Consider the following 24022-nt stretch of genomic DNA (forward strand, 5'->3'; position numbering starts at 1 on the left):
GAATGTTTTCCTTACAACTGTATTCCAACTTGATCTACAGCCATTGTATCTTGTCTTTTCATGTTTCTATTATTTTCTAACCTAGAAAGTTTTCTTTTGTTTGGATTGTTCCATTTTCCATTACTGATTGTACACCATCTGTGCTCCACAAACATAATAACATCTATGTTTTGTTTTTTTTTGCTTAATTTTATTTAAAAAAAAATTGCAGTAGATAATGTTCATGAATGTGGCATACCTTGTACTATTACTTTCTTTTTTTGTACTCTTTAGATAGCAACAGCTTTGGACCAAACCCTGCGAGTTTTAGGTCTGTGTGGTCTATAAGTAAAAACTACTTGTCAACAATTTTTTCATAACCTTGGTTAGGACAACATTATTTAAGGAATGTTGCCTAAGTGGTTCCTTAGCATCAGTTGTTTAATAAGCCCTTTTGTAGCACTAAGCTTTGTTGTCTGCTAAAGCAACAAATGGATGGTAAGCCAAATTAAATTGCACATATCACTTGGATGTAAAACAGAGCTAAACATTTTGAAAAAAACAATTGAGAGCTTTGCAGCTGCTCCAAGCTGGAAGAAAACAGAACAGGGATTTTGAATATGCTCTGACATATAAGTAAACAGAAAACACAAATCACTTAGTCAATTTTTGCCAAAATGATTCAGAGAAAAGCAGCGTTAGCTATGTGTAATTTAATGGTGTATTATGACTTTCTGCAACCTGGACAGCATGTGGTTTGCCAAAGAGATTAAACTGTTGTTATTTCTTATATCTTGTTACAATACTTGCCCTAATAATAGATTGTTTGCATATTCTGTAATAAAGAAAATTTTTCTCTGCAAAGTGTAAAAGACATAATCTTGGAATGTCTGCAAGTCTAGATCCTGAACAGAAATGTATGACTGTCTTGTGAGGTAATTGCAAGAAACTTCATGTTAGTTTAACTACTGTTTGTCGCTTCAAGAAGTCCTGTTATAATATGCATTTATTTAATTTTTTATTTTTTTTTACAGAGTGCACAGAGGGAACGTGGGGATTTCCAATGAGCCAGTATTTGAAGGAAAAGTGCTGGCATATTGGACGGAATGCCAGGATGTCTGCTTGTTTGGTAAATTGTATTTTTACATTGCTTTGTCTTGTCATTTGACTGTTCATAGCAGTCATGACTAAAAACTCTGCACAGAGCCTTCATGTCATACAAAACCAAATTTGTGTACGTAGCAAATGAAATGTTAAACAGAAGTTTTGTAGCCAAAATATTATGTCTGTAGAAATAGCTAGGGAATGGATAAAAATATTGCCTGGAAAAAGCAGAAACTTGACTGTTTTAATAGATGACTAGAAGGAGTCCACTATTTCTACCACTCCTCATATGCTTTTATAGAAAGGAGAACTAAATTCAAACTAAATAGGATATGTACAAAGTATATGGGGGGAATTCAATTCCGCCCCGAAGTAGCGTAGCGTCAAAACCTATTACTGTTATTACAGTAAATTTAAGCCGGCTTTCTGCTTGCAGCTCAGGGAGCTGCGAGCAAAAAGCCGGCATTGAATCTACCGTAATAACGGTATTTAAGCGCACTATTACTATAATAGTGGTAATAGTGCGCAGGCCGTGTTACTTTTTACAGTAACGCGGCCAATTGAATCCCCTCCCCCCTGTATGTGCTCAAGAGGAAGTTGAAAACTAGATAATCCATCACTTGCATATTTTTTAAGATATTGTTAACATTATTCAGACAGCGAGTTATTAAACAATCGTATAGCATTTTCAGGAATACTATCCCATACCCAATTCTGGAACATTTTATTTAAAATTATTGTATTCTCTGTTTCAGTAATACCACAAAAAAACATTAATAGTTATGTTCATCATTTGTGAACTTTATGTATTTAACTTTCATAGACGAATAAAGTAAATATTATCAATGGAGCCCACAGCTTAGCTGTAGTAGTATGTTGAATAGTGTCCCTATCACTGTATGCACTCTGCATAAGGTTAACCTCCAACACCTGTCATCTTTCCAACACCAAATGCTTAAATCCTCAGTTTACAGACACTATGCTATTGCAGTTACAGTGAAGATCTGTTAAATTAATAAAAAAAATTACACTTTGGGGATGATGAAGTGTGTGACATATACAGTTTTGCATAGCGTATCTTTTGTGAAAGTCCTGTTTACGCAAATGTGGCTTATGCAGACCTTCAGAAACACACATATATGCCTGTTAGGAGGCTTATATTTTGCACTTACTATAGGGCATATGCAAATACTTACTGTTGATGATGACTTGTCGAAACTAGGCGTATATGCTGCTGAACGAGAAACGGACACATCTCAAGATGTGTATGCTATGTATGTGGGCAGAAATAGGCTATTTTCCAAATTGCTCTCAGTCACAAACCTAGTTCATGTCCCTGCCAGGTCTTCCTAGCTAAAATATTCTAATAACATGTTAAGATATACAATAAAAAGAGGATTTTTACTCACTGTAAAATCAATTTCTCTTACTACACTGGGGGACACTGCGTTACCTTGGGGTATAGTAGGTGGGACTGGAGTTAGGCACTTATAAACTTGTTTGTTTCCCTGACTCCTCCCCCACTATGCCCCTCCTCTGTAACTGAATTTAGTTTTGTATAACCAAGCCAGGAAGAGAGAAAAAGCAACTCAGAAAGCAACACCAAAGACAGCACTACTTTCAGAGCAAGGGAGGGCGCGCAGTGTCCCCCAGTGTAGTAAGAGAAATTGATTTTACGGTGAGTAAAAAGCCTCTTTTCTCTATCCTACCACTGGGGGACACTGCGTTACCTTGGGGAGCTACCAAAGCTGTGTCCAAGGGCGGGAATGCTCTGGAACGGCTGTGTGCAATGTTTTGTGTTCAAAACCCTGCATTTGTGAATGCAAAGGCATGCAACAAAGAAACAATATGCAGCAGAAACAGACACTGCCACTCTGTACAACAGCGCCATTGAATGACGCTTTTGTGGCGTACAAAAAGCTGCAACCCTCCTCGAAAGTGCACTGTAAAAGTCACTGGAACCTGCAGAGGGGTACAGACAGAATGTTGGGGGTGATGCAGGGGCAAGAGACCACCTAGACCCTGTCCCCCCTACGCTCTTTAGCGTTAGAGAGGCTAAATGGGCATTAAATTCCTAAACAGGAACTGTGCGAACAAGAGCACAAACTATCTCCCGTCGGAGAAACGTTACACAAAAAGAAGAGGCACAAGAATGATGAACTACAATCTCTTTGTCAGTGGAATGCAGGCACTAATTGTCATAACCAATAATGTCTCGTACAACGCGCCACTAAGTTTCTGGTAAAGAAAATGAGGAAGAGCCATACACACTCTCGCCCCAGATCTCCTACGAGATGTGACATCCAAGAGAACTGCCTGCATTGAGCTAACAACTCAATCCACTCAATGATATCCAAAGCATCACCATATACACTGATGCAACAGCTTAAGCCACTCAGCGATATCTAAGGGAGCACTGATACAGTGCTTAAACCATTCAAAGATAAACAAGGGAGCACTCATTTCATGAGCTAACAGCTTAACTAACTCAGCGATATCTGAGGGAGCACTCATATAGAGAGTTAACAACATAAGCCCGACGTATATACCAGGAAGCACTCATACCATGAGCTAAAAGCTTAGCTAATTCAGAGAGTCACCGGAGGCCAAAGCAAGCCTCCCGATGACGAGAACTAGACTCCCTGGAAATCTACAACCAACCAAAGGTGAGCTGAGCATGAAGAAACCGCTTAAGCAAAACAACCTTCCGCTGAGCTAGACAGAGAGCCACGGAAGCTGCAGACTGTAAGAAGTAGGGCAGAGACCCAATTGAAGCCAGCTGGTAAAGAAAACCTTTTAAAGATTCCTGAGTGGGCGTGTGAAATTCTAGGAATTTACACCAATCGAATATAGTTTCTAGCCCAAAGAAAACAGCTGAGGAAGAAGCTCAACGGCTGAATTGAAGGTAGCAACCATCTCCCTGCAGGGATTCTCTAGCCGAAAAGAATAGCCATCCGACGCCACAGCATCAAACCAGATGATGAAAACAAAAAGAGCCGAACTACGAGATGAGGCCGCTCTGGAACCGGGAAAGGAGGGACGACAACACAAGTCCCCTAAACCAGTAGAACACTGCTTAGAGAGACATACGGCGGACCACCAGACTAGCTGGGATGCGCCCCCTCCTAGAAACTCTTGAACCCCCACGAGGAATTGGACCTGTGAATCACCTGTACACCCCCTAAGTTCTAGGGAGACCCGACCTGGCTATGGACAAATCCACCTGAGGGTCATTAGATTGAGAGCCGATAGAGAAAACAGGTTAACATGTGAAAAGAACCTGGGCTCCCTCTCAGAGAGCCCTATAACCTAACCAGGAGAGCTCAAAGGATTACCCTGAGGTGACCCACTCTACCTGTTAAAGGATTGATTGCTAAGGCATTCGGCCCTCAATAATAATAATAAGTTGGTCTAGCTTGGCCCATAGTATGGCACAAGAAACACCCCTCCGACCATACACAGGTCGACCCTTATCCTGCATTAGGATACGCGAATTGCATAAGTGCTACAAAAATGCAACAGCACTGCATTTTGAGACTGAGGGGTATATTTACTAAACTGCGGGTTTGAAAAAGTGGGGATGTTGCCTATAGCAACCAATCAGATTCTAGCTTTCATTTATTTAGTACTTTCTACAAAATGACAGCTATAATCTGATTGGTTGCTATAGGCAACATCCCCACTTTTTCAAACCCGCCGTTTAGTAAATCTAGCCCTGAATCTCTACAGGTTTTCTGACCTTCTGTACAAGAACAACTGACTCACTAATAAAAACAATGTGACTAAGCACCACACGACAGGTAAATTAGTGAATCAGTGCAAAGGGATGCTATGCACGTCCAAAACAATGAAAACAGCCTTCCTTGATGAAAATCTCCCTGTTGAGACATGGGAGATGTTACAAATAAGGATAGCCAAAGATACAAGTAGAAACTTGTTATCCTATTTTGCAAAACAGAAACTCCTGTTACTGAAAGGAAATTCTGCCAGAAGCATTTTTGGAACTGTGTAGAAGAGAGGAGTGTGTTCTTCGGTAGTAAGCTACTGAAAACCCCAATCTAGAATATTTAAGGCATAAGCCAACGCTTCTAGTGTGGTAGAATAAGCGAAGACCTGGGTAGGCTCAAAGAGACCCCTTGTGAACCCAATAATGCAGTCCTGCAGCTTGCTGAGAGGCTGCCAGTATAAAATTCTGGCTGAAAACGTCTAGCTGTAAGCTAAGCGTTGGGTGTAATAAATAACTTCCACCACCGGGGAATGTCCCCAAACCTATGAATGTTTACCTGATTGCCACAGTACATAAACTATAACCACCCCTGTAAGGCAAAGCCTGACTCCGGGACGTGGCACCCTGACCTCAGATCAACAGAGAGGATCAAAGGATTGAACACGTAAACATCATGGCCTGGTGTCGCTAACATAAAAAAAAGAAAGCACACCTACCGCCAGAAGCCTTTGGATACTCATTTGTAATAGTGCAAACTGAGAGGTCCGATACTGGAACGTAGTCCTGTAAGCATGTGGCTAACTATAGGTATCATGGCTGAATAGCTGTATGCCTACCAGCTATGATGCTGCTGGGTGAATACAAACCACCCAATTAACCCTTCACGTGAATAAAGGCTAGAGCACTTATTCTGTCCTAAAGCCACTAGATAAACCCCTATACCAGCCCCTGCTCTGTGTAGGAGGACTTCTTTGTCTGCTCCCACCGGGGTGTCACCAACAGGGAATACCTCCCTTGTATTGACTCTGGAGAGTAAGGGGAGGTGAAAATATAGCCATTACCACTATTACTGTTTACCTGGTCTTTCACAAAAGACAGACACCAAGTCTAAGATATGAGGAAAAACATTTTCCCAACTAGGGTGTCACTAAGGCTTAGGTTGACATTTGAAAATCCAAGAATAGACTGTTGTCTTGCAAATGCAAAAATTGTGTACAGTTTAAGCTGGGATTATCCACCTCATGAGTGTAATCCGCAAGAATATTCCTCTTGATAGTAAAAGAAGATGGAGATAGACATCCTCTGGTGAGGAATGAACTACATCCCTATTCTGACTGTGGAAACAGTCAAAGATAAAATCCTCTCCATCTGTGGAAGATGGTGAACAACAGCATATTTGTCCGGATGGTTTTATACCTAAACAGCGTAATGCCGCTTCTGTGGTAGCGGACAGATATAAGCTGTGTGGGTGCTTAACCAGCACAGTGTAAACATGTGTAGAAGCATGAAAAAGGGGATACTCACATACCATTTCGAATTTAAAAATCACCTTAATGTGTTCGGCCACCAGAAGCGACAGTGATTTAGACCAGACCTGTTTCTGCAAAACAGCTGACACCGAAATGGAAGCACCCTGTTTGTAGACCCTAGCCTCGCACTCTGTGCCGAGGCAATTGGGCTAGGCTGTGGAAAAGATAATTTAAAAATTACATTTTGCACATATATAATGTCACTCCTAATTCCAAGTTGATCGTTTTATTAGAAAACATAAGGAAATGGAAGACAAAGTAACAGGAAATAAGATTGTCTAACAATTAATTTGAAGACACATATATATATATATATATATATACATATATATATAATTTTTTGAGTATTCCAACCAGCGAGTATTCTACTCCTGGAAGACTCACCTATTGTAACCTGATACAACAGTAAGAAAAAAAGACACAGAATAAATCTGTTCTATCTTTTAAACAGGTAATATATATATATATATATATATATATATATATATATATATATATATATATATATATATATATATATATATATATATATATATATATATATATATATATGCTATTAGGGAGATTGAACCCACAACACCATATATTCAAAACAGTGTAAATATCAGATGAGCCCCAGCTCCTGATGTACACATACATATATACATTTACGCACACAATGCAATACAGACCAACCAGCCTTACACTGTATATTATTTCTGTGCCACATAAATAATGTAGAGCATATAAAACAGCGTGTTTATTACCCCTTAGGTAATTCCTCAGACATACCGCATATTTGGAAAACTGTATAAAAGTTAACCACAATACTTGGGAACACAGGCTATACGAAGCAAAAGGGATTGTATATATATATGGAACTCCCTTTACCAGACTTATGGAAAAAGTCCATCCACAGTAACCATATGGAATATCATACAGATATGTATTCCCATATCAATGTATATCTGCCTGAAAATCAAAATATGTCACAGGAGGATAGTAAACTACCATGTCTAATAGGTAGTCCTATAATATAAGCAACAGTCACAGGATCCTGAAAGAAAGGTCCTAACTGTGTGGCAAACAGGCTGACAATCGTTTAAAAACAGAATTAAAAATGATACTACATTACCCAGTGAAGAGAGGCAGGAGTCAGGAACAGCATGCACTGATGTGTGCGCTCCGGATCCAAGATGGCCGCCATTCGCGCCATTAGGGAGAGAGAGAGAGGGGGAGCGCGCTCCCCTCTCCTAACATGTCCGCCTCTGCTCACCGCCGCTCAGCCCATATACAAAGTATGGCTGCAGCTGCTGGAAGTGAGGACCACCGCGCTGCCATGCCCAGGGTGCGTGCGGTCTCACTGACAAATGTAATTGCCTCCTGAGAGAGCGATTCCTGTCCTTCTCCCCCGCTGCTCGTTGTCTAGGGGCGGAGGAGGGGGGGGGAGGCTGCCGGCAAGTCTGCGGGCGGAGAGGAGAGGCTGAGACACCTTCACTCCCGCCCGCATGTTTAAACATGGCCGCGGCCGTCTATAAGGCCGAAATTAATAAATATATCTATGCCCCACATAAAGCTGCCTTTAAAGGCATACTTTAAAATAAAACATGGCCCCTTTGCTCATTTTTTTCTAGGGGTAGACTGCCGGCAGAGGTGCAAGGGAAGCGTGCTGCTTACCTGCGCTGGAACTCAAGAGTGAAGGAGTCACTGGGACTATTCACTCCTCTGGGTCTTGGCATGGAGTCCAGCGCTGCACCTGAAAAGGAACAAAAATAAAAATGGGAAAACCTAATGCTAAACTAAGTATAGGCAGGAGCCTATACAGAAGTGACCTTTCTCCAGAAGGCACTTACAACAACTGGAGTCAGTTACAGAGGAGGGGCATAGTGGGAGAGGAGTCAGGGAAACAAACAAGTTTATAAGTGCCTAACTCCAGTCCCACCTACTATACCCCAAGGTAACGCAGTGTCCCCCAGTGGTAGGATAGAGAAATAAAAGTTTTCTTGATGCCATCAGCTGCAGTTGTTTTTTTGGACAGCTATATATAAATACTCTTTTTTCTTATGTATCAGTTTGTATTTGCTATGAATCTAGATTGCTTTGTTTTACTTGCTATTGTATTATTTTTATACTGCAAGCAGGAGTTTGTATACAGTGGTGTACCATACCGCCACTTCTCCTACTGCCCTCATTGTAAAATGAACAAATTACATTCACTTACATTTTCCATACTACTTGTAAATTTCAATGCCGCCACTTAAAAATTTCCACGTTGACTTCATGGAATGTAAAATATAGAACATTAAAGTAAAATATATAAAATTGTTTATTTTCACCTGCTTTTTGACTCAAAATATATCCATCTATCATCATCACCATTTATTTATATAGCGCCATTGATTCCGCAGCACTGTAAAGAGAACTCATTCACATCCGTCCCTGCCCCATTGGAGCTTACAGTCTAAATTCCCTAACACACAGACACACACAGACACACACAGACACACACAGACACACACAGACACACACAGACACACACACACACACACACACACACACACACACACACACACACACACACACACACACACACACACACTATGGTAAATTTTGATAGCAGCCAATTACCCTACTAGTATGTTTTTGGAGTGTGGGATGAAACCGGAGCACATGGAGATTACACACGCAAAAAAGGGGGAACATACAAACTCCACAAAGATAAGGCCATGGTCGGGAATTGAACTCATGACTCCAGCGCTGTGAGGCAAAAGTGCTAACCACTTAGCCACCGTGCATTATCCCATTTTTCAAGCTATTCCATTGTTTATAAATTCTTGCTTTAGCCTGACTCTTCTATTTGTTTATACATTGACTATGAGTATTATGTATTGTTAATAAAAAATATTGCCAAAGAAATAATTATTAATTTATTGGCATCGGTGATCATATATATCCTGATATAGAGAGAGATGCTGTCATCTAGAGGTATTCTATAAAAATTGAATAGAGCAGAAATGGTATTCAAAATGATGAGTTCTAATTACATTAATTTCTAAAAAGAAAAGGACTAAAACAATTCTATGGGCATTTTATGACACTTAAGAGCTGTCCACAAATGTTTTATTCTATAAAACAAAAGAAAATATAGTCTGGCGCTCAAAAGCAAACAATACATAAATCACTATGTGTCCACATATACATAAATGGGAGAGTTTTGTGTACAATATAGATATATTGGGATAAGCTGACCCGCAATCATCAAGCCATCTCCTGTAGCTCCCTAGTTCATGTAGCAACAAGTGTGCTCAGCGTGTCACCATTACAACCTTCCCTGAGCATCCATTTTCAAAGCATGCAGCACCTGATGGGAGTCATCTGACTCTTAATAAAAAACAAAACTATAAGTTAGTGAAAAGAAGGTGCGCTTCTTTAAATTAATGAAATGTTCATTAATTTAAAGAACTGTTTTTTCCTAATTTGTAGTTTTGTTTTTTGTGAGTCAGACCAAACAGCACAGGGCAGGAGTGGGGAAAGAATAAAACCACAGGGGACGAAGAGGGGGCTAGAAAGCCACAGGTGGGGAGTGGGCAGTTAGAAGACCACGGGGAGGGAGACAGAGGGTACAGATATAGACAAACACACAGATCTTGAATCAAAAGTGGGGTTTAAATCACAATGTTAAGCTGCATGTGCCAATGTTTCAGCCCGGGAGGGTGGCAGAGGTTTCTCCCCCCTCTCTTGTCCTACCGCCTACTTATGCTATCTCTTACTGTTCTTACCTCCTCCTTTTTCATTCCCTCTGTGTTTCACCCTTCCCCCTCTCTCATTTCCCCTTTGGTTCCTCTCTCTCTATTTATCCCCCCAGTGGCTCTCCCAAACCTTCCTTTCCCCATGGTTGTCCCAACCCACCCAGTTGTTCTACCCCCTTTTTTCCCAGTTGTTCTCTCTCTTTCCTCCACCATTCTCCCGTGTTTCTCAAACCCCCAGTGTCTCTCTTCCCATCCCCGCCAATGTTGCAAACAGTAACGATACTCCTTTCAGCTTTTAAGCTGCTGCTATAATGCATTCTGGTAAAATGATAGAAGCTTATTTCCATGGTCATTTTTGTTGTATCTGCCTGGCATGCTTTTTTCTGTAACTGGCTGCTGGTCAGAAAGCAAGTAAAACATTTTTTTGCTAAGGCCAAAATCTTTATTTCAGTGTTGTATAGATATGCCAGATTGTTTTGAAACTGCTATTTGCACTGTAATTACAGTGTAAAATAAACAGTTTCTGTCTAAACATATCACATTACCTGATTATGTCATTTCATGGAATTAAAAAAAAAAAAAGGGTTCTGGTTTTAAATAAATTTGCAGCATTGAATGGCTGCTATGGTGCGTTAGGCACAAAGCCAATTTGAAAGGAATTTTCTTCCAGCCTAGTACTAATTTGTGCGAAAGTGTTTTTCCTATCTCTGTCTGTCTTAAATAAACCAAAGACACTATAAAAGATCTGATTAACAACGTTACACACCGGGCTAACACATTGCAGTGTGTGAGTTTATTTAATGTCACATAATTAATCTGTTCATTCTGCCAGTATGTTTATAACATCGTCTGACAAAATGATAAACATATCGACCTTATCTTTTTCTTCCAATTCTAGGCTTTAGAGCGTGCAGCGGTCGGCCAAGGGGTAAGTAGTATTGTTTGCTGAATCACATGGATCTGTCTACCTTCTGATTTCTGTTAGTGCATAACCTAAATGTGAACTTAGTTTCCCAAGGGCTTAAAGCTAACTCTAGTTCTTCTTGTGAAGCATTCCTATGCACTATGCTGCATGTACTGGAATTCTGTAATCTTTTGTCTCACCTAAGTGCTGGTGATGTCCTTGTTTAATGTCTCAGTTACAGCAATTGCTTAAGCAACTAGTCACCAATCTTTCATGAAACATATATAAGCCAATGAGGGTGACCTCATAACAAAGTATAGTAAAATATAGACAAATCATTTACAATGTAGTGAAAAATAAGCGCCATGATTTCCAAAAATGTTCAAAAAGCAGGAATGTTATTGTCACAGTGGGAGCTCTGCTACACAATGTAATAAGGGGCTACTACTGGAGGCAACATAGGGAAAGATGGGTGTCATTTTTAAATGTAAATTTTGTTCATTTTGAAATTAATTTTTAAAATACATATCAGGGAAAGACAAAGGCCTAACCAAACCAGATAATGGTTCTAATGGTAGTTGTTTCTTAACAACACACAGTTTTGTTAAGAGACTTGTGATGCTAAATTGCAGTAATATGTGGTTATCCTCTATAGAATTTAGAGTTCATTTAACACCATTTTAATGAAATTTTAACTCTTTCTGCCTACTTTAGTATAATAGACTGTCCCCTCCTCCCATTGCTGCACCAGGGTGGTAGACATCCCTATAACACTCAAGCAATTGTAGAACTACATAAATACTCAGCATGCTCTGTCAGAGTTCAGAAAATAATGCCAATAGATGTAGTTCAGACATTTTGCCATCCTGTTTGCTGAAGCCAGTATAGATTAGACATGCTCAGGCTCAGTTTTCCGAAAACTGAACCCTCCAGAACATCGCCAATGCGAGTACTTTCCCGCTTCTTCCTTAGATCTGAATCAAGGCAAAATGTCATTGTTGCGTCATCAGATCTTGCAGGTTTTGAATTCCATAAGTACCTCCTTCCCCAGGAGATATAGCGCCACAGATACAGGGTTAGCAGTGTTCTTGCCAGTCTCCAGTGCCATTGCTCATATAGAAATAGGAAGGGTAGAAGTGTTCTTGTCACTTGACAAAATTTACAGAAAATGACTGCAAATTAATGCTATTGAGGTTAATAATAATGTAGGAGCAAATAAAAAAAGCCAAATTATGTGATTTTAGGTTTTTTTTTTAAAACAAAATACAAATCCAAAACCAAAACACATGAGGGTGGTTTTGCCAAAACCAAAACTAAAACACGAAGTTAATACAGATCCAAAACCAAAACACGAGGGTCAGTGAACATTCCTAGTATAGATTCTCTTAAATATTATGCACATTAAAACAAGAATTTAGTCTTGTTTGGCCTATAAATTAAATGGAAAATGAGCACAGGATGGAGTCTTGTTATGCAACAATTTGTTAGTAAGAAGTTGATTTGTTCACACTGTCTTGTAAGTCTAAAATATACCTTCTGCACATAGTTTGAGAACTAAAAGAATACAGAGTTCAAAATGGTTGAGATATCCAGGAAACAAACATATCAAAGCCTTGGTGGCTTTTTAGAGGGATATGGAGCACAGACAAAGTGTTCATTAACATAAACAATCACCCCCTTATCACTTACCACTTCTTACCACTCATTAGTCAGAATGACCAAACCAAAGTAGCAGCCAAAAACTGCATTCAATTCTAATGTGCCAATTCCACGAAATAGGGTGCAAATCAGGCATAATCAAATCGAACGCCGCAGTGGTGAATGGGCCATAGGTGAATACAGTTCTATGACCCAGTGTTTTAAAGAAAAAAAAGTTAGATCCTTCACACATTGGGACCATTAAGTTTTTTCATCTATTTTCACCACTATAGTATCATCTTGGTCAATAGTAACAAGTGATGAGGTTTATACTCATCTAACAGTCTATATTATGTTGCTTTTTGAACTGTTCTTTCATTGAAAGTGAATTTATTGAATCACTATTTTTCTGGTTAATGAAAACCATGTTTCACACACATCCCATCACTGTTGAAATATTAATATATCATACAAAGGTGTGTATACAGGGCAATTTCTTCATGTCTGGGTGCCACATGCAAGCTCTCAGCCGTGGACTTCATGTTATTTGCTAAAAGTCTAGGCATCTTGCCATTTGGCTGGCATACACAGCATTTTCTTCAAACACAGTCACACAAAAATCTTTGCTTGGTGTGCTATGGAACAAGTAAGAGAGATGCAGCAGGCAGGTGGGAAACGGAAGGGGAGCCTGACTGATATTATATATATATATATATATATATATATATATATAATGTGTGTGTGTGTTTATTTATTTTTTAATTATAACAAACGCATCCTGCTTGTAGCACTTTTGACACCTTCTGACACTACTTGTAAGAAGAGCACCCTGCAAACATCAGCAAAAAGGACCACTTCTTGTAAATCAAAGATACATTTATTGTTTGCACCACAATAAATGTCAACACTTCTTGTCAGCATGACACCAGCAAGCAATACCCTTTGCTTACACCTCCTGTGACCCTAATGCTAAGCTAAACACAGTCCAGCTCTCTACTGACTGGCCAGCATCAGTCACACACATAAAATGAACAACACAGTATTTTAACCCCCACTCAAACACTGCAAGCCAATCACAGACAATAAATCATTAAGATGCATATGTTTACACCTGTGTGTTTGTGTGCTATGGGAAAGACTGTGTGGGAATTAACTCTGTATGCAGCTTTCCCTTGCAGACTTCCCGGGACCTCAGCTGTCCCTATGAAGGAGAGCTGTGACAAATAGGCCTCATTGCTACATTCCCTTACCCTTAGCGTCGCCAACCTTGATGACGTGGACACCAGTTTTCTGGAAGAGAACCACTTTTATCATCTCAAGTGTCCTCTCGACCATTTCTATTAGTGTCCTAAGAAGGAACTTATCTTCTTTTAAACTGAGAACACTGTTCCCAATCAGCCTGTCCTCTCTCTGTTTCCACTCACAGCCCCTTATGTTTCTAAAAGGACGTTTGTAAGCCCCTCCTATTTGTGGCTGTACTGTGACGTTGGTAGGTTTCCTGGCACACCGCACAAGCCCTACAGAACCTATTCACTGTTAGGTAGACTCCGGGCCAGTAAAACCTGCGCAGAACATGTTCCCTTGTACTTCTTTCCCCTAAGTGTCCGCCACCCACCTATGTGTGTGCAGCTTCCAACACTATTGGTACATGAACCCTTGGAACCAGCAACTGTTCTACTTTTCTCCCCTTCACTGTAGCAATGCGAAACAAAACATTTTCTTTAACAACATATGTTGGCACATAGCCTGCCAAGTTGACAGACTCTGCAACGACACCAACATTAGCCAACTTAAACGCATGTTGTAAAATCTCATCATCTCTTTTATCACGTGCAAAGTTCAAAATAAGTAACAGTTCTGGATAATTAGTTCTCAGTCCAAGCTTGTCTGAATGGTGACACATTTGTGGCAGTTTTGCCGTGTTCCCCAGGACAGCATTCCGGAATAGCAAGTCCCAATCACCAAGATTTACATGCTGTGAGTTCCCTGGCAGATCCTTTAAGACTGGGCGTCCGACCAGTGTCTCAGTTGCCAGCATGTCTTGTCGGACCCACTCACCGTGGACCTCTTTCCGATTCCTGTTTATGGGTTTGTTGCACTCGGCTTTAAGGTGTCCCAGTTGTGCAAACCTGAAACACCTTCTGTTCCACAACTTCACAGCTGGACCTTGATCAATAGTAACACCAAAAAGCATTGTAAGGTTCCACGGGCCGGACAGTGCCGTGAGGTTCCACGGGCCGGACAGCGCCGTGAGGTTCCACGGGCCGGACAGCGCCGTGAGGTTCCACGGGCCGGACAGCGCCGTGAGGTTCCACGGGCCGGACAGCGCCGTGAGGTTCCACGGGCCGGACAGCGCCGTGAGGTTCCACGGGCCGGACAGCGCCGTGAGGTTCCACGGGCCGGACAGCGCCGTGAGGTTCCACGGGCCGGACAGCGCCGTGAGGTTCCACGGGCCGGACAGCGCCGTGAGGTTCCACGGACCAGACAGCGCCGGTAGTGACCTCGGGCCGAACAGTGACAAGCTCTTGTTTCAGCGCAGCAATTGCTGCTTCTGTCTCTTTAAGAGCTGCAACTGCCTTTTCTTTTGCTTCACACAACTCTTGTAATTCTCTTCTCAGGGACTCAGAAACAGCCTCTTGGATTTTTTGCTTTTCAGCACAATGCTGCTTTGAGTCCCTCAACTCTTTCTCCAGCCAGGAGATTTCTTCTCTAATAGTTCTCTCCATGCAATCATGCTCTGCCATGCCTACATAGTCTGACGCAGGTAACATCAGGCTTGCGCAGAGAGCATCAGATTCTTCAACTTTTCCATTCTGCAAAGTACCATGCAATTTTTCAAATTCACCCTGCTGGGAATCAATTTCAGTCTAACCTGTTTATACACTTTCTTTCTGACATGTTATTATTTTTCTTACCCATTTTGTCTGGAGTAAGAAAATTTAGGCAGGCAGCAAATTACTCTTGATTTCTATTTGCAGTTTTTAAAGATCAAACTTTTCACTCTCAGCACTTTCCGCATGCAATTAGAAGGACAAACAGGTGTTTTAGCCTGCACACACAGGTAAAAAGCCAGGGGTGGGCTGGGCCAGGGGACAGGGGGGCATATACCCCCTGTGCCAGATAAAAAAAGATGATTTTGGGCTGGTCCCTAGTCCGTCCTTGGTGGCTGGCCCCTCCCCAGGGACCAGCCACCTTCTCCAATTGGCCACGGATCCTAACGATCCGTCCCCCCTCCCTCTCTTCTACTCTGTGAAATGCTCTCAATTGCTGTCACCTGGGATGTGCTCCACGTGACAGGTGCCGTCCCATGTGTGAAGAGACTACACAGAGAGCGGGCGGATGGAGCTAGGTAAGTAGTATAGTATATTTAAGGTGTGTGTGTCAGTAAATGAATTTAGTGTGTGTGTGTGTCAGTAAATGAATGTAGTGTATGTGAGGGGGCCAGTATACTAAATGTGCGTGTGTGTCAGTAAATGAATCTAGTGTGTGTGAGGGGGCACTAAATTAATGTAGTGTGTGTGAGGGGGCCAGTATACTAAATTAATGTGTGTGTCAGTATACTAAATGTGTGTGTGTGTCAGTAAATGAATGTAGTGTGTGTGTGTGTTGACAAAAGTCTCTTTTTCAATATTCTCCTTAGTCCACCATCGTTCCTCCGTTAGCATGCCATGCAAAAAATGGAATATGGAATGGATAGAACACAATAGTGTTAAAGTGTTTACACAATAGTGTAAAAACAGTTTAATAATAACCTCAACCTTTTATCGAGGTCAAACCCCTACCTTTACCCTTTTCTTTATGCGCCCTTTCCCCACTCCTAGTCATATATATATATATAATATGGCCCACTCACTAGCTAGCAATAGCAAATACAGAGGTGTTAGGATGTAATGCAAGGGGGACAATCAAGTTCCCTCAGTAATGCTTACGATTTCAAGTGCAACCGATGGTTACCACCTCAAGTCAAACATAATTGTGTTTGACATGTGGTGTCACTAGTGTTTTCTAGACACAGGTGGGTAACCAGTTAAAGCTACAGGAATTAAATATTCAAACTAAAAAGTCAACTCCAGTAAAAGAAAAATTTTGTAGCAATGAACTCTCTTATCTACCTAGTGAAAGAACTGTCCTAAATGCATTACCATCTCATTTCAAGAGTAACTAGTCCTCGCCAGCACTGATAACTGTCTACTCTCCTGGGCTTAACACCCTGGAGAAGTTTAAATTCATTCAGCACTGCATTGTTTTCGGAACGCTGATTGGAAGCGGTCTTAGATTAATGGCTGCCGACCAATCAGTATTGTTGATACTATAGTAAACACTGTAATTAATTTAAGCATCTCTTGCGTACCAAGCTTTGGAGAATGCATTCACTGGTGACTTTCTCTAGAATTGCTATTGGTCTTGGAACATTGGACACCCAAGATTTTGTCAAGAAAGATTCCTCTCTGCATTAGTAGTTTTAACTGGCCTTTTTTGCCACTTAAAGGTGCTGTTTTTTTGTGGGATTTTATTTACTTTTTATTTTATTTTTTTTAGTGTGCAAAAGAAGGTTACTTTTTATGCATGCAAGTTCTCTTTTGCAAAATGCCTGCTTTCTAAATTGAAAAAGGTTTAAATTCAACTACAATAAATTACTGGTATTTAAAAGACAAATAATGTTTCACTTAAAATGTAAGTATTCCACATCTCTTTGCATGATGAATTATTTTGGCCACTTCTGTGTTTGCTTTGTTCTTACAAGCTTCCTACTGAGTCCTTGTTTTATCGAGCCGTGCTTCAGGTCATCTGCAAAGAAGTCTATGGCATCACACAAAGGTATGGATACAATAATGTACCCTGGCTATGAATAAAATGCATAGACTTGTCAGAAGTCTGAAGAGATATTGAATAGGATGTGTTGCATGTGACTTTAGACTATCGTTTACTAGAATGAATTATATTATAGTAGGTATTACGAATTTATTAAACTTTGTTGGTTACAAAATGTAAACAATAATATTTAGGAACTGTAAACCTAAAGAGTAGTTTTGGCATAAAAATCACAGTAACAAAAATCAATATTGAAATAAGTTGGATTTTTTAAATTTATGTATGTTTGATTCCTTTTTACATTTAATATTTGTGAAAAATCAAGATTCTCTATAAAGCCATTTTAAGTGTTCAATATACATTAATTTATTTAGGTACTATTGCTATAATGCACACTTTAAAATAATGCCCCGCTATACCATGCTTGTGACATTTTAGTAAGACACGGGGGAGTTCAAAGATGGCCTTACAGCCCTTTCTTCTAATTTTTAAAAAGGAACACCCATTGCGGTTGTGCAAATTATAAATGTGTGTTCACTGTTTTTTATGAAAAATGTACTGAATGACGATTTGTTCCATAGCCACACATTCAGAACCTGATTTAGAATTAGGTGCAGAAATTCTGAAAAGTGGGTTTATCTGAGGAGGTGATAGTTCTACTATATACTTCTCTGTTTCAGCTCCTCCAATGCTAGAACATTTGCCGTGTTGTTAGTTGATAGGATGAGGCAACGGATGCCAAGGTTTGTGGGACTTTAGACTAACTGTGTAAATCCAGCCCTGGTACATAAAAAAAAGTTTTAAAGGAGTTGTTATGGCAGAGCCTGAGAAGTATCCCTGGCATATTAAGAGGTGTTATGCCTTAACCTCAGAGGCCTCCCCAGGCATTAATGAATAAAATACTTAAATGACTTCTATGACTATTGAACACCATATTGTTGCTCACTAAAAGTGTTGGCGGAAGCATAATCTCACTTTAATAGCAACCTGTTAATATTCCCTGTTCTTGTATAGAATTCTGTTCACAAATTATAATTGAGTGTAGACAACCTACAGAATGATTCTCTCTTTGGAATGAAATATAAATTGTCCCTACCATGAGCCACTAAGGTTAATGATACAGCATGAGTATATTGGCATATTTTATTGTGTGACCATGTTTATATACTTGTTAAAGTCATTATTTGTGATGTCTATATATTAACAATTTTTCTTTTTCAAAGTTGTTGTTGAACATAATCAGAATTATGCAAAATTTCAACAATTGTTTTTCTTCAAGGTCCTACTCGATAGTTCCACAGAACAAGAATATCCAAAAAATGTAAGAGGATAATCATAAGATTACATTTCACAATCTTAAATGCATTTTTCTCAGTGTAAATCTGTTTTAGAATCTTTATCTGTATCTCTAGAATCAGGGTGGTGAGTACTAAGCTACTATAGTCTCTGATAATTGTAATAAAGAAAGTGTAACTTTATTGTGTGCATTGCAATATATGCATTTTTCTCTGCATAAAGTATTGTTTTGTTGAAATTACAGAATATTTTCTTTCTTTATTTTTTTTGTGCAGGGATCAACGCGTCGGAAAAATATTCTCTAAGTCCTCGTCCTTCATCGACTATGTCAGAAAATCTCTGAAGAAATTCAGACAAGATGATTTAAAGGTTAGTACCTGCATACTTCTGTATTACTGTTTTTCATTCATTTTATATAGCTATCAACTTCTTCTTTTTTTTTTTAATCACAATGGTCAGTGATTTATGACCTGTTTTTCATTTTTTGTAAATTTTGAAATGTGGAGTGTTAAGTTGTTTGGTTCTGCAGATATATGGAAGAGAGCATATCACCAGACTGTGAACTTGTATATTATTTATACCTTGTATTTGTGCATTATGCATATATGAAAAAGAGTAGAGTACTTGTAAATTAGCATGACTAGACTTGCTAGTTGACCTACTTACTGCACTATGCTCTCTCCCCTGCAACTTCCTAATATGTCACAACTTCCCTAACAGGGCAGATGAACAGTGTATGGAGGAAAATGGTTAGGGAGAGGGCATAGCACAGTATGCAGCTAGACTCTGATGCCAAGCTTATGTATTAGCAGTCTAGAACTTTGTGTCATTTTCTCTTTAACCTGGTTACCTGTGATTGCAGCTAACAGTCTGACAAATTTGGGAGGAAAGAGGCAAAACACATTTCCTCATGACGTAACAGAGGTGGAGTCAGTGAGGAGTTTATGGTGGTGAAATAAATGACACCGTTTGACAAGGTTTCCGCAGTCTTTATATTATGTTCTTAATTTGCTTTAGGGTTTAAAATGGATGCTGAAAAGAAGTTATGTGTTTGTGAGGCCAACAATGAAAGTGTGGAGTTTAGCAGAGTGAGTATTATACCAGTTTGAGTAGCTTATCTTAGCTATCTATCAAATTTCCTGGAGAGGCAGAACAAGGCTGGGAAAGATGCACAGCCAGAGTGTATTTGTGCAACTACAATCAGATGCAGACCGGTACACAGACACATATACTTCTATCAAAGCCGTACTATTTGCTGGAAGTCAAGGGCATGTGCAAATAACAGATGATGATGATAGCGATCGGCAGTAACAGGGAACTGCTTGTGATTGGTTGTTTGCGAATGCTCCAGTAACACTGATAGGTGCTTTCTTAGTTGCACGTGCATATATTATGGTTTTGTGTGTGTGTTTAAGCAATAATTTTTCATGTAAGTTTGATAGAGAGCTGTTTCTCCTGTATTACAGAGATTTTTGAAGTTTTATTGATGCCTAATAACTAATCTGTATTTTGATAATAAAACAAATGGTTATAATCATGGGTCTAAGTGTATAAGACGTATGCCTGGCTTAAAATGTGTGCATATGATACTGGTGCAAAACTGCACATATTTTGTAACTTTACAATTACAGCTTTTTTTAGAGAACACAATTTGCGCTAGCAACTTGGGGCGGATTTGCAGCATATCTGCATCGGCCCCAATGTTTTTCTCAGCCAATTACAGGTATATAAAGCCACGGTTTATTGTTTTCTTATGTTTTTCATTGTACTAGTTGGTGAAGTGAACATTTTAATTGTAACCCAATAGGTATTAATAGACAAAAATTAGTCTGTTAGTTCCAAATTGATCCTTTCTTGTGTCTGAAGTATATATGCTGTTGAAGTAAACTACTTCACACACTCTTAAAAGTATCAAAAATATATAACAGCGGTCGCTGTGTTGTGCATGTTTCATTGTGTTGTTGTGTTCATAGCTGTGATATGTAAGAAACATGCTTATTTATATAATAAATCTGAAGTTTGCATTTTAGCTATTTAAACTCCAGTGAGCTGCCTATACCTTAAATTTACTGGTTTAACTTTGCATATTGTGTGCCAAAGAGATGACTCGAAGACTGTAAGTAGAGTAATAATGTGTTTGGGAGTTAGTAACAGGATTTGCAGACATTTTCATCTTAATTTAAATTACCCAAATATTGACATATGAGGACAGACAAAGACCCATTCAGCCTGCCAAGTTTCTGATATATATTAACAACTTACTTGTGTTATATGTTGAAATTCATTCCCCTTACAAGTATTTAAAGGAGATGTATCCCTGTTTACCTGTGTGCCTAAGGATATAAGTGTTTAGAAATTGCTAGCTGTGCTCATGATTTTGAAGAACTACTCAGAGATACATCTCTGTGAATTCACAGGGATGACTTTGGTTACAGAGCTGCTGGGATGTATGGATTACAGTCCGCTTAAGTAAAATTCCCCCCTACTAGTGCATGTAGGCAAACAACAAATCTGACTTCAGTTGTTGAAGCTCAAAACTTAAGTATGTTCATTTTATAAATATATAAAAAACAAACACATTTGGGGCTTGTTTGTGGTGGGTAAAGTAATAAGAAGAGTCTGTTATTTTGGGAAGAATGTTTGAGAAAGCGTTTTTATGTTTCCACTGTCCCCTGCAGTGGGTATCAAACTGGAGTTAAATAATAGCAGCTGCCTTATTGTCATGGAACACTAGATGGAATCTTTGGCAAAGAGTATTTATTCCACACAATCTGTGACATTGACACCCTCCTGACCAAGGCAAACATGACAGTCTACCAAGTCGATATTTGTATATGAATGTCATGTTTATTTCTTTTCCCTGCATTGTTTAACATGCTGTCACAAGATGTTAAAGTTATTATTTTTCCATTTTAATATACAAAAATGTTCCCACTATAGCTAAGATTTCTAGTTAAAAATGGCTACCATATGAACTGGTTCACAATCTAAAGCATATGTCTTACAAACTCAATGTTAACGAGTTCATTAGCTAGTTCTTAACTGTTTCTTAAGCTATAACCTAATATAGCAATCACTCCAATAATCTGTATTTGGGAGGTATTCTATTGACTTGTGGTGTCCATGATGTGCCAGGTTAGGATAATTGAACTGAAGACTGCGTGTGATAAAGGGCCAGTTCCTTATCTTGAAAGACCATTTCAATTTACTCTGAAATCTATACTGTGAAATCTATTACTGTAGTTTAGGCTGTCATGCACTTGAATTACGCTACAAAATATTTAGCCATATTGTATTTTCAAATTTCGTGATTATTCATGTGGTTGAGCTTAATGAGGAAGGTTCTTTACTCATGTTGCATATGCAGAAATATACTTTTGTGGATTTTTTGGTGCAACAGGTGTTCAGGCTATTTCATGTTGCTAAATAATTGTAATGTTGTTCTTACCATTTATTGCATCCAAAATGTGCAGAATAAAAGGCTTCTCGTGTTTCTGATAATAATTACTCTCTGAAGTCCTTGTAAATTAGGGTTTTAAAAGCAACGTAGATTTTTGGGTTTGTGGTGCTTCCCTATACATGACTTTATGTACCGTAACATATTCTCTCTCCTACATATCATCAATGTATTCCAAAGTCCATACAAGACTGATGGTTCCCCTTAAACCTTAAATGGTTGAAGTGAATTATATCCTGTAATATGTATTTCCAGTATGGCAGAAGAAATTAGGGGTTTGGTCATTCAATGGCATTGGATGTAGGTGCAAGATAAACTCTGGATGAATTTGCATTAGATTGAACACTGGGAGATAAAGGGGAATGGGAGGATTACTTTCAAATGTAACTTTTGCAACTAATTGTTGTATTTTTTCTTGACATACCATTTGAACCATATGATTTAGACTACTGTGTTTTTTCTATTTCGGTGTGAAAAAAGTGTTGTTGTTTAAACATACAAAATTTGACTTAAAATACAGTAAATGATAGATAATGTCATTTCTGGTTAAATGTAAGATGTTGACGCACTATTAGGAATGACCAGGACATGTATGGATTGGGGCAGGAACAATACCTTATCTGTGGATTTAGCAAAGTGTAATTCTGCATTGTTGTCTTATAGACATTTAAGCTTTAGCTTTTTGGTAGTGTTTTCTGTTGTGGTGGCAAACTAAGAACACTTCATGTTGTAGATAGAGAATTGTAAGAACTGGGAGAGAGTGCTGTGACTTCTTCCTGTGCTCAAGCAGGATGAAGTTATCACAGGCTGCATTACATTGAGTTTGCTGTATTTCCTGTGGGACTTTTGAAGATAATACAATTTGAAGCATTGCAGATGCAGTTGATTATGTCTAAAGCATGCAAATGAGTCATGTACTTTAGTCTATCCCTCTATATAATGTTCACTTACAAATGCATGTCTAGTAAAATTTTAATGGCTCTGTTAGTTTGTCAATGTTAGTAGCTGAAAGGCATTTAAGTCTTCTGTAGAGGATTGTGAAAAATATTAATATATTAATAATTTTGTTGTTCCTTTTTTATAGTATGTAAAACTAATAAGAATATAGTAATGAAAGAATATGCCCATGTCCATTTTGATTTTTAAGGCATATTTGCATTCAAATGCCCAGGCTTTTTATTCTTATTGTATTGTTTTTACTTTTAAAACTTAAAGGGGGGTATTCAATTGTTAGTGTTAACGGAAAAAAACGAGCGCTCAAAAAATCTTAGCGTTAATATGTTAATTACTCGCGGAATTTCAGCTCGCTGCTCCCTGAGCGGCGAGCTGAAATTCCGCGAGTAAACTATCGTATTAACGCTTTTCTCGCGCAATATTACCGTATAAACGGTAATATTTTTTGAGCGCTCGTTTTTTTCCGTTAACGCTAACAATTGAACACCCCCCCCCCCCCCCATAGTCTTCTAGTCCCCGGGATTTTTTGCTGAGCAAAACATGATCTTGTTATTGTCTCAGTTTTACAGACAAATGAAATGTTTTTTATGTGTTCTATGTAGGGGTTTGTGTCATTCCATTTCAAAAGTGTTGTTTTATCATATAAGAGAAAAATTAGCAAATGTTGTAGCACCTTAAAGGTGCTGTAAAAGAGGTGTATTCTATAAACAATAATGAGACATATTTACAGAAAGTTGCACCACGGCATAAAATTGTCCCTCATTTGCAACATTTATAATAATTATTATTCTTCGATTTATAAAGTGCCAACCTCATCTTAGTGCTGTACATTGAGGGGTTCATGGCACAAACAAATCACATACAAAGACATGAAACAGAAGTTATAGAAGGCAC

The 24022-nt window shown here is 39.0% G+C and overlaps 1 protein-coding gene and 1 long non-coding RNA gene across 5 annotated transcripts in view; both read left to right on the forward strand.

Annotated features, from left to right (window-relative positions):
• The window catches only part of LOC142150075 (uncharacterized), a 400752-nt gene that overhangs the window by 274285 nt on the left and 102445 nt on the right, over positions 1–24022 (forward strand). The window lies entirely within an intron of this gene.
• Positions 1–24022, forward strand: part of METTL25 (methyltransferase like 25) — a 225742-nt gene that overhangs the window by 176139 nt on the left and 25581 nt on the right. For all 4 annotated transcript variants that reach the window (XR_012691360.1, XR_012691361.1, XR_012691362.1 and 1 more), the window contains 5 exons: positions 1014–1108; positions 10966–10995; positions 17354–17427; positions 18701–18742; positions 18993–19086. Coding sequence is in view for 1 of the 4 variants with exons in the window: in XM_075209364.1 (XP_075065465.1) it covers positions 1014–1108; positions 10966–10995; positions 17354–17427; positions 18701–18742; positions 18993–19086 (335 nt within the window). In the remaining 3 variants the exon portion in view is untranslated. The remainder of the gene's footprint in view (positions 1–1013; positions 1109–10965; positions 10996–17353; positions 17428–18700; positions 18743–18992; positions 19087–24022) is intronic.

Source organism: Mixophyes fleayi, chromosome 4, assembly GCF_038048845.1.
Source record: "Mixophyes fleayi isolate aMixFle1 chromosome 4, aMixFle1.hap1, whole genome shotgun sequence".
NCBI lineage: Eukaryota > Metazoa > Chordata > Amphibia > Anura > Limnodynastidae > Mixophyes > Mixophyes fleayi.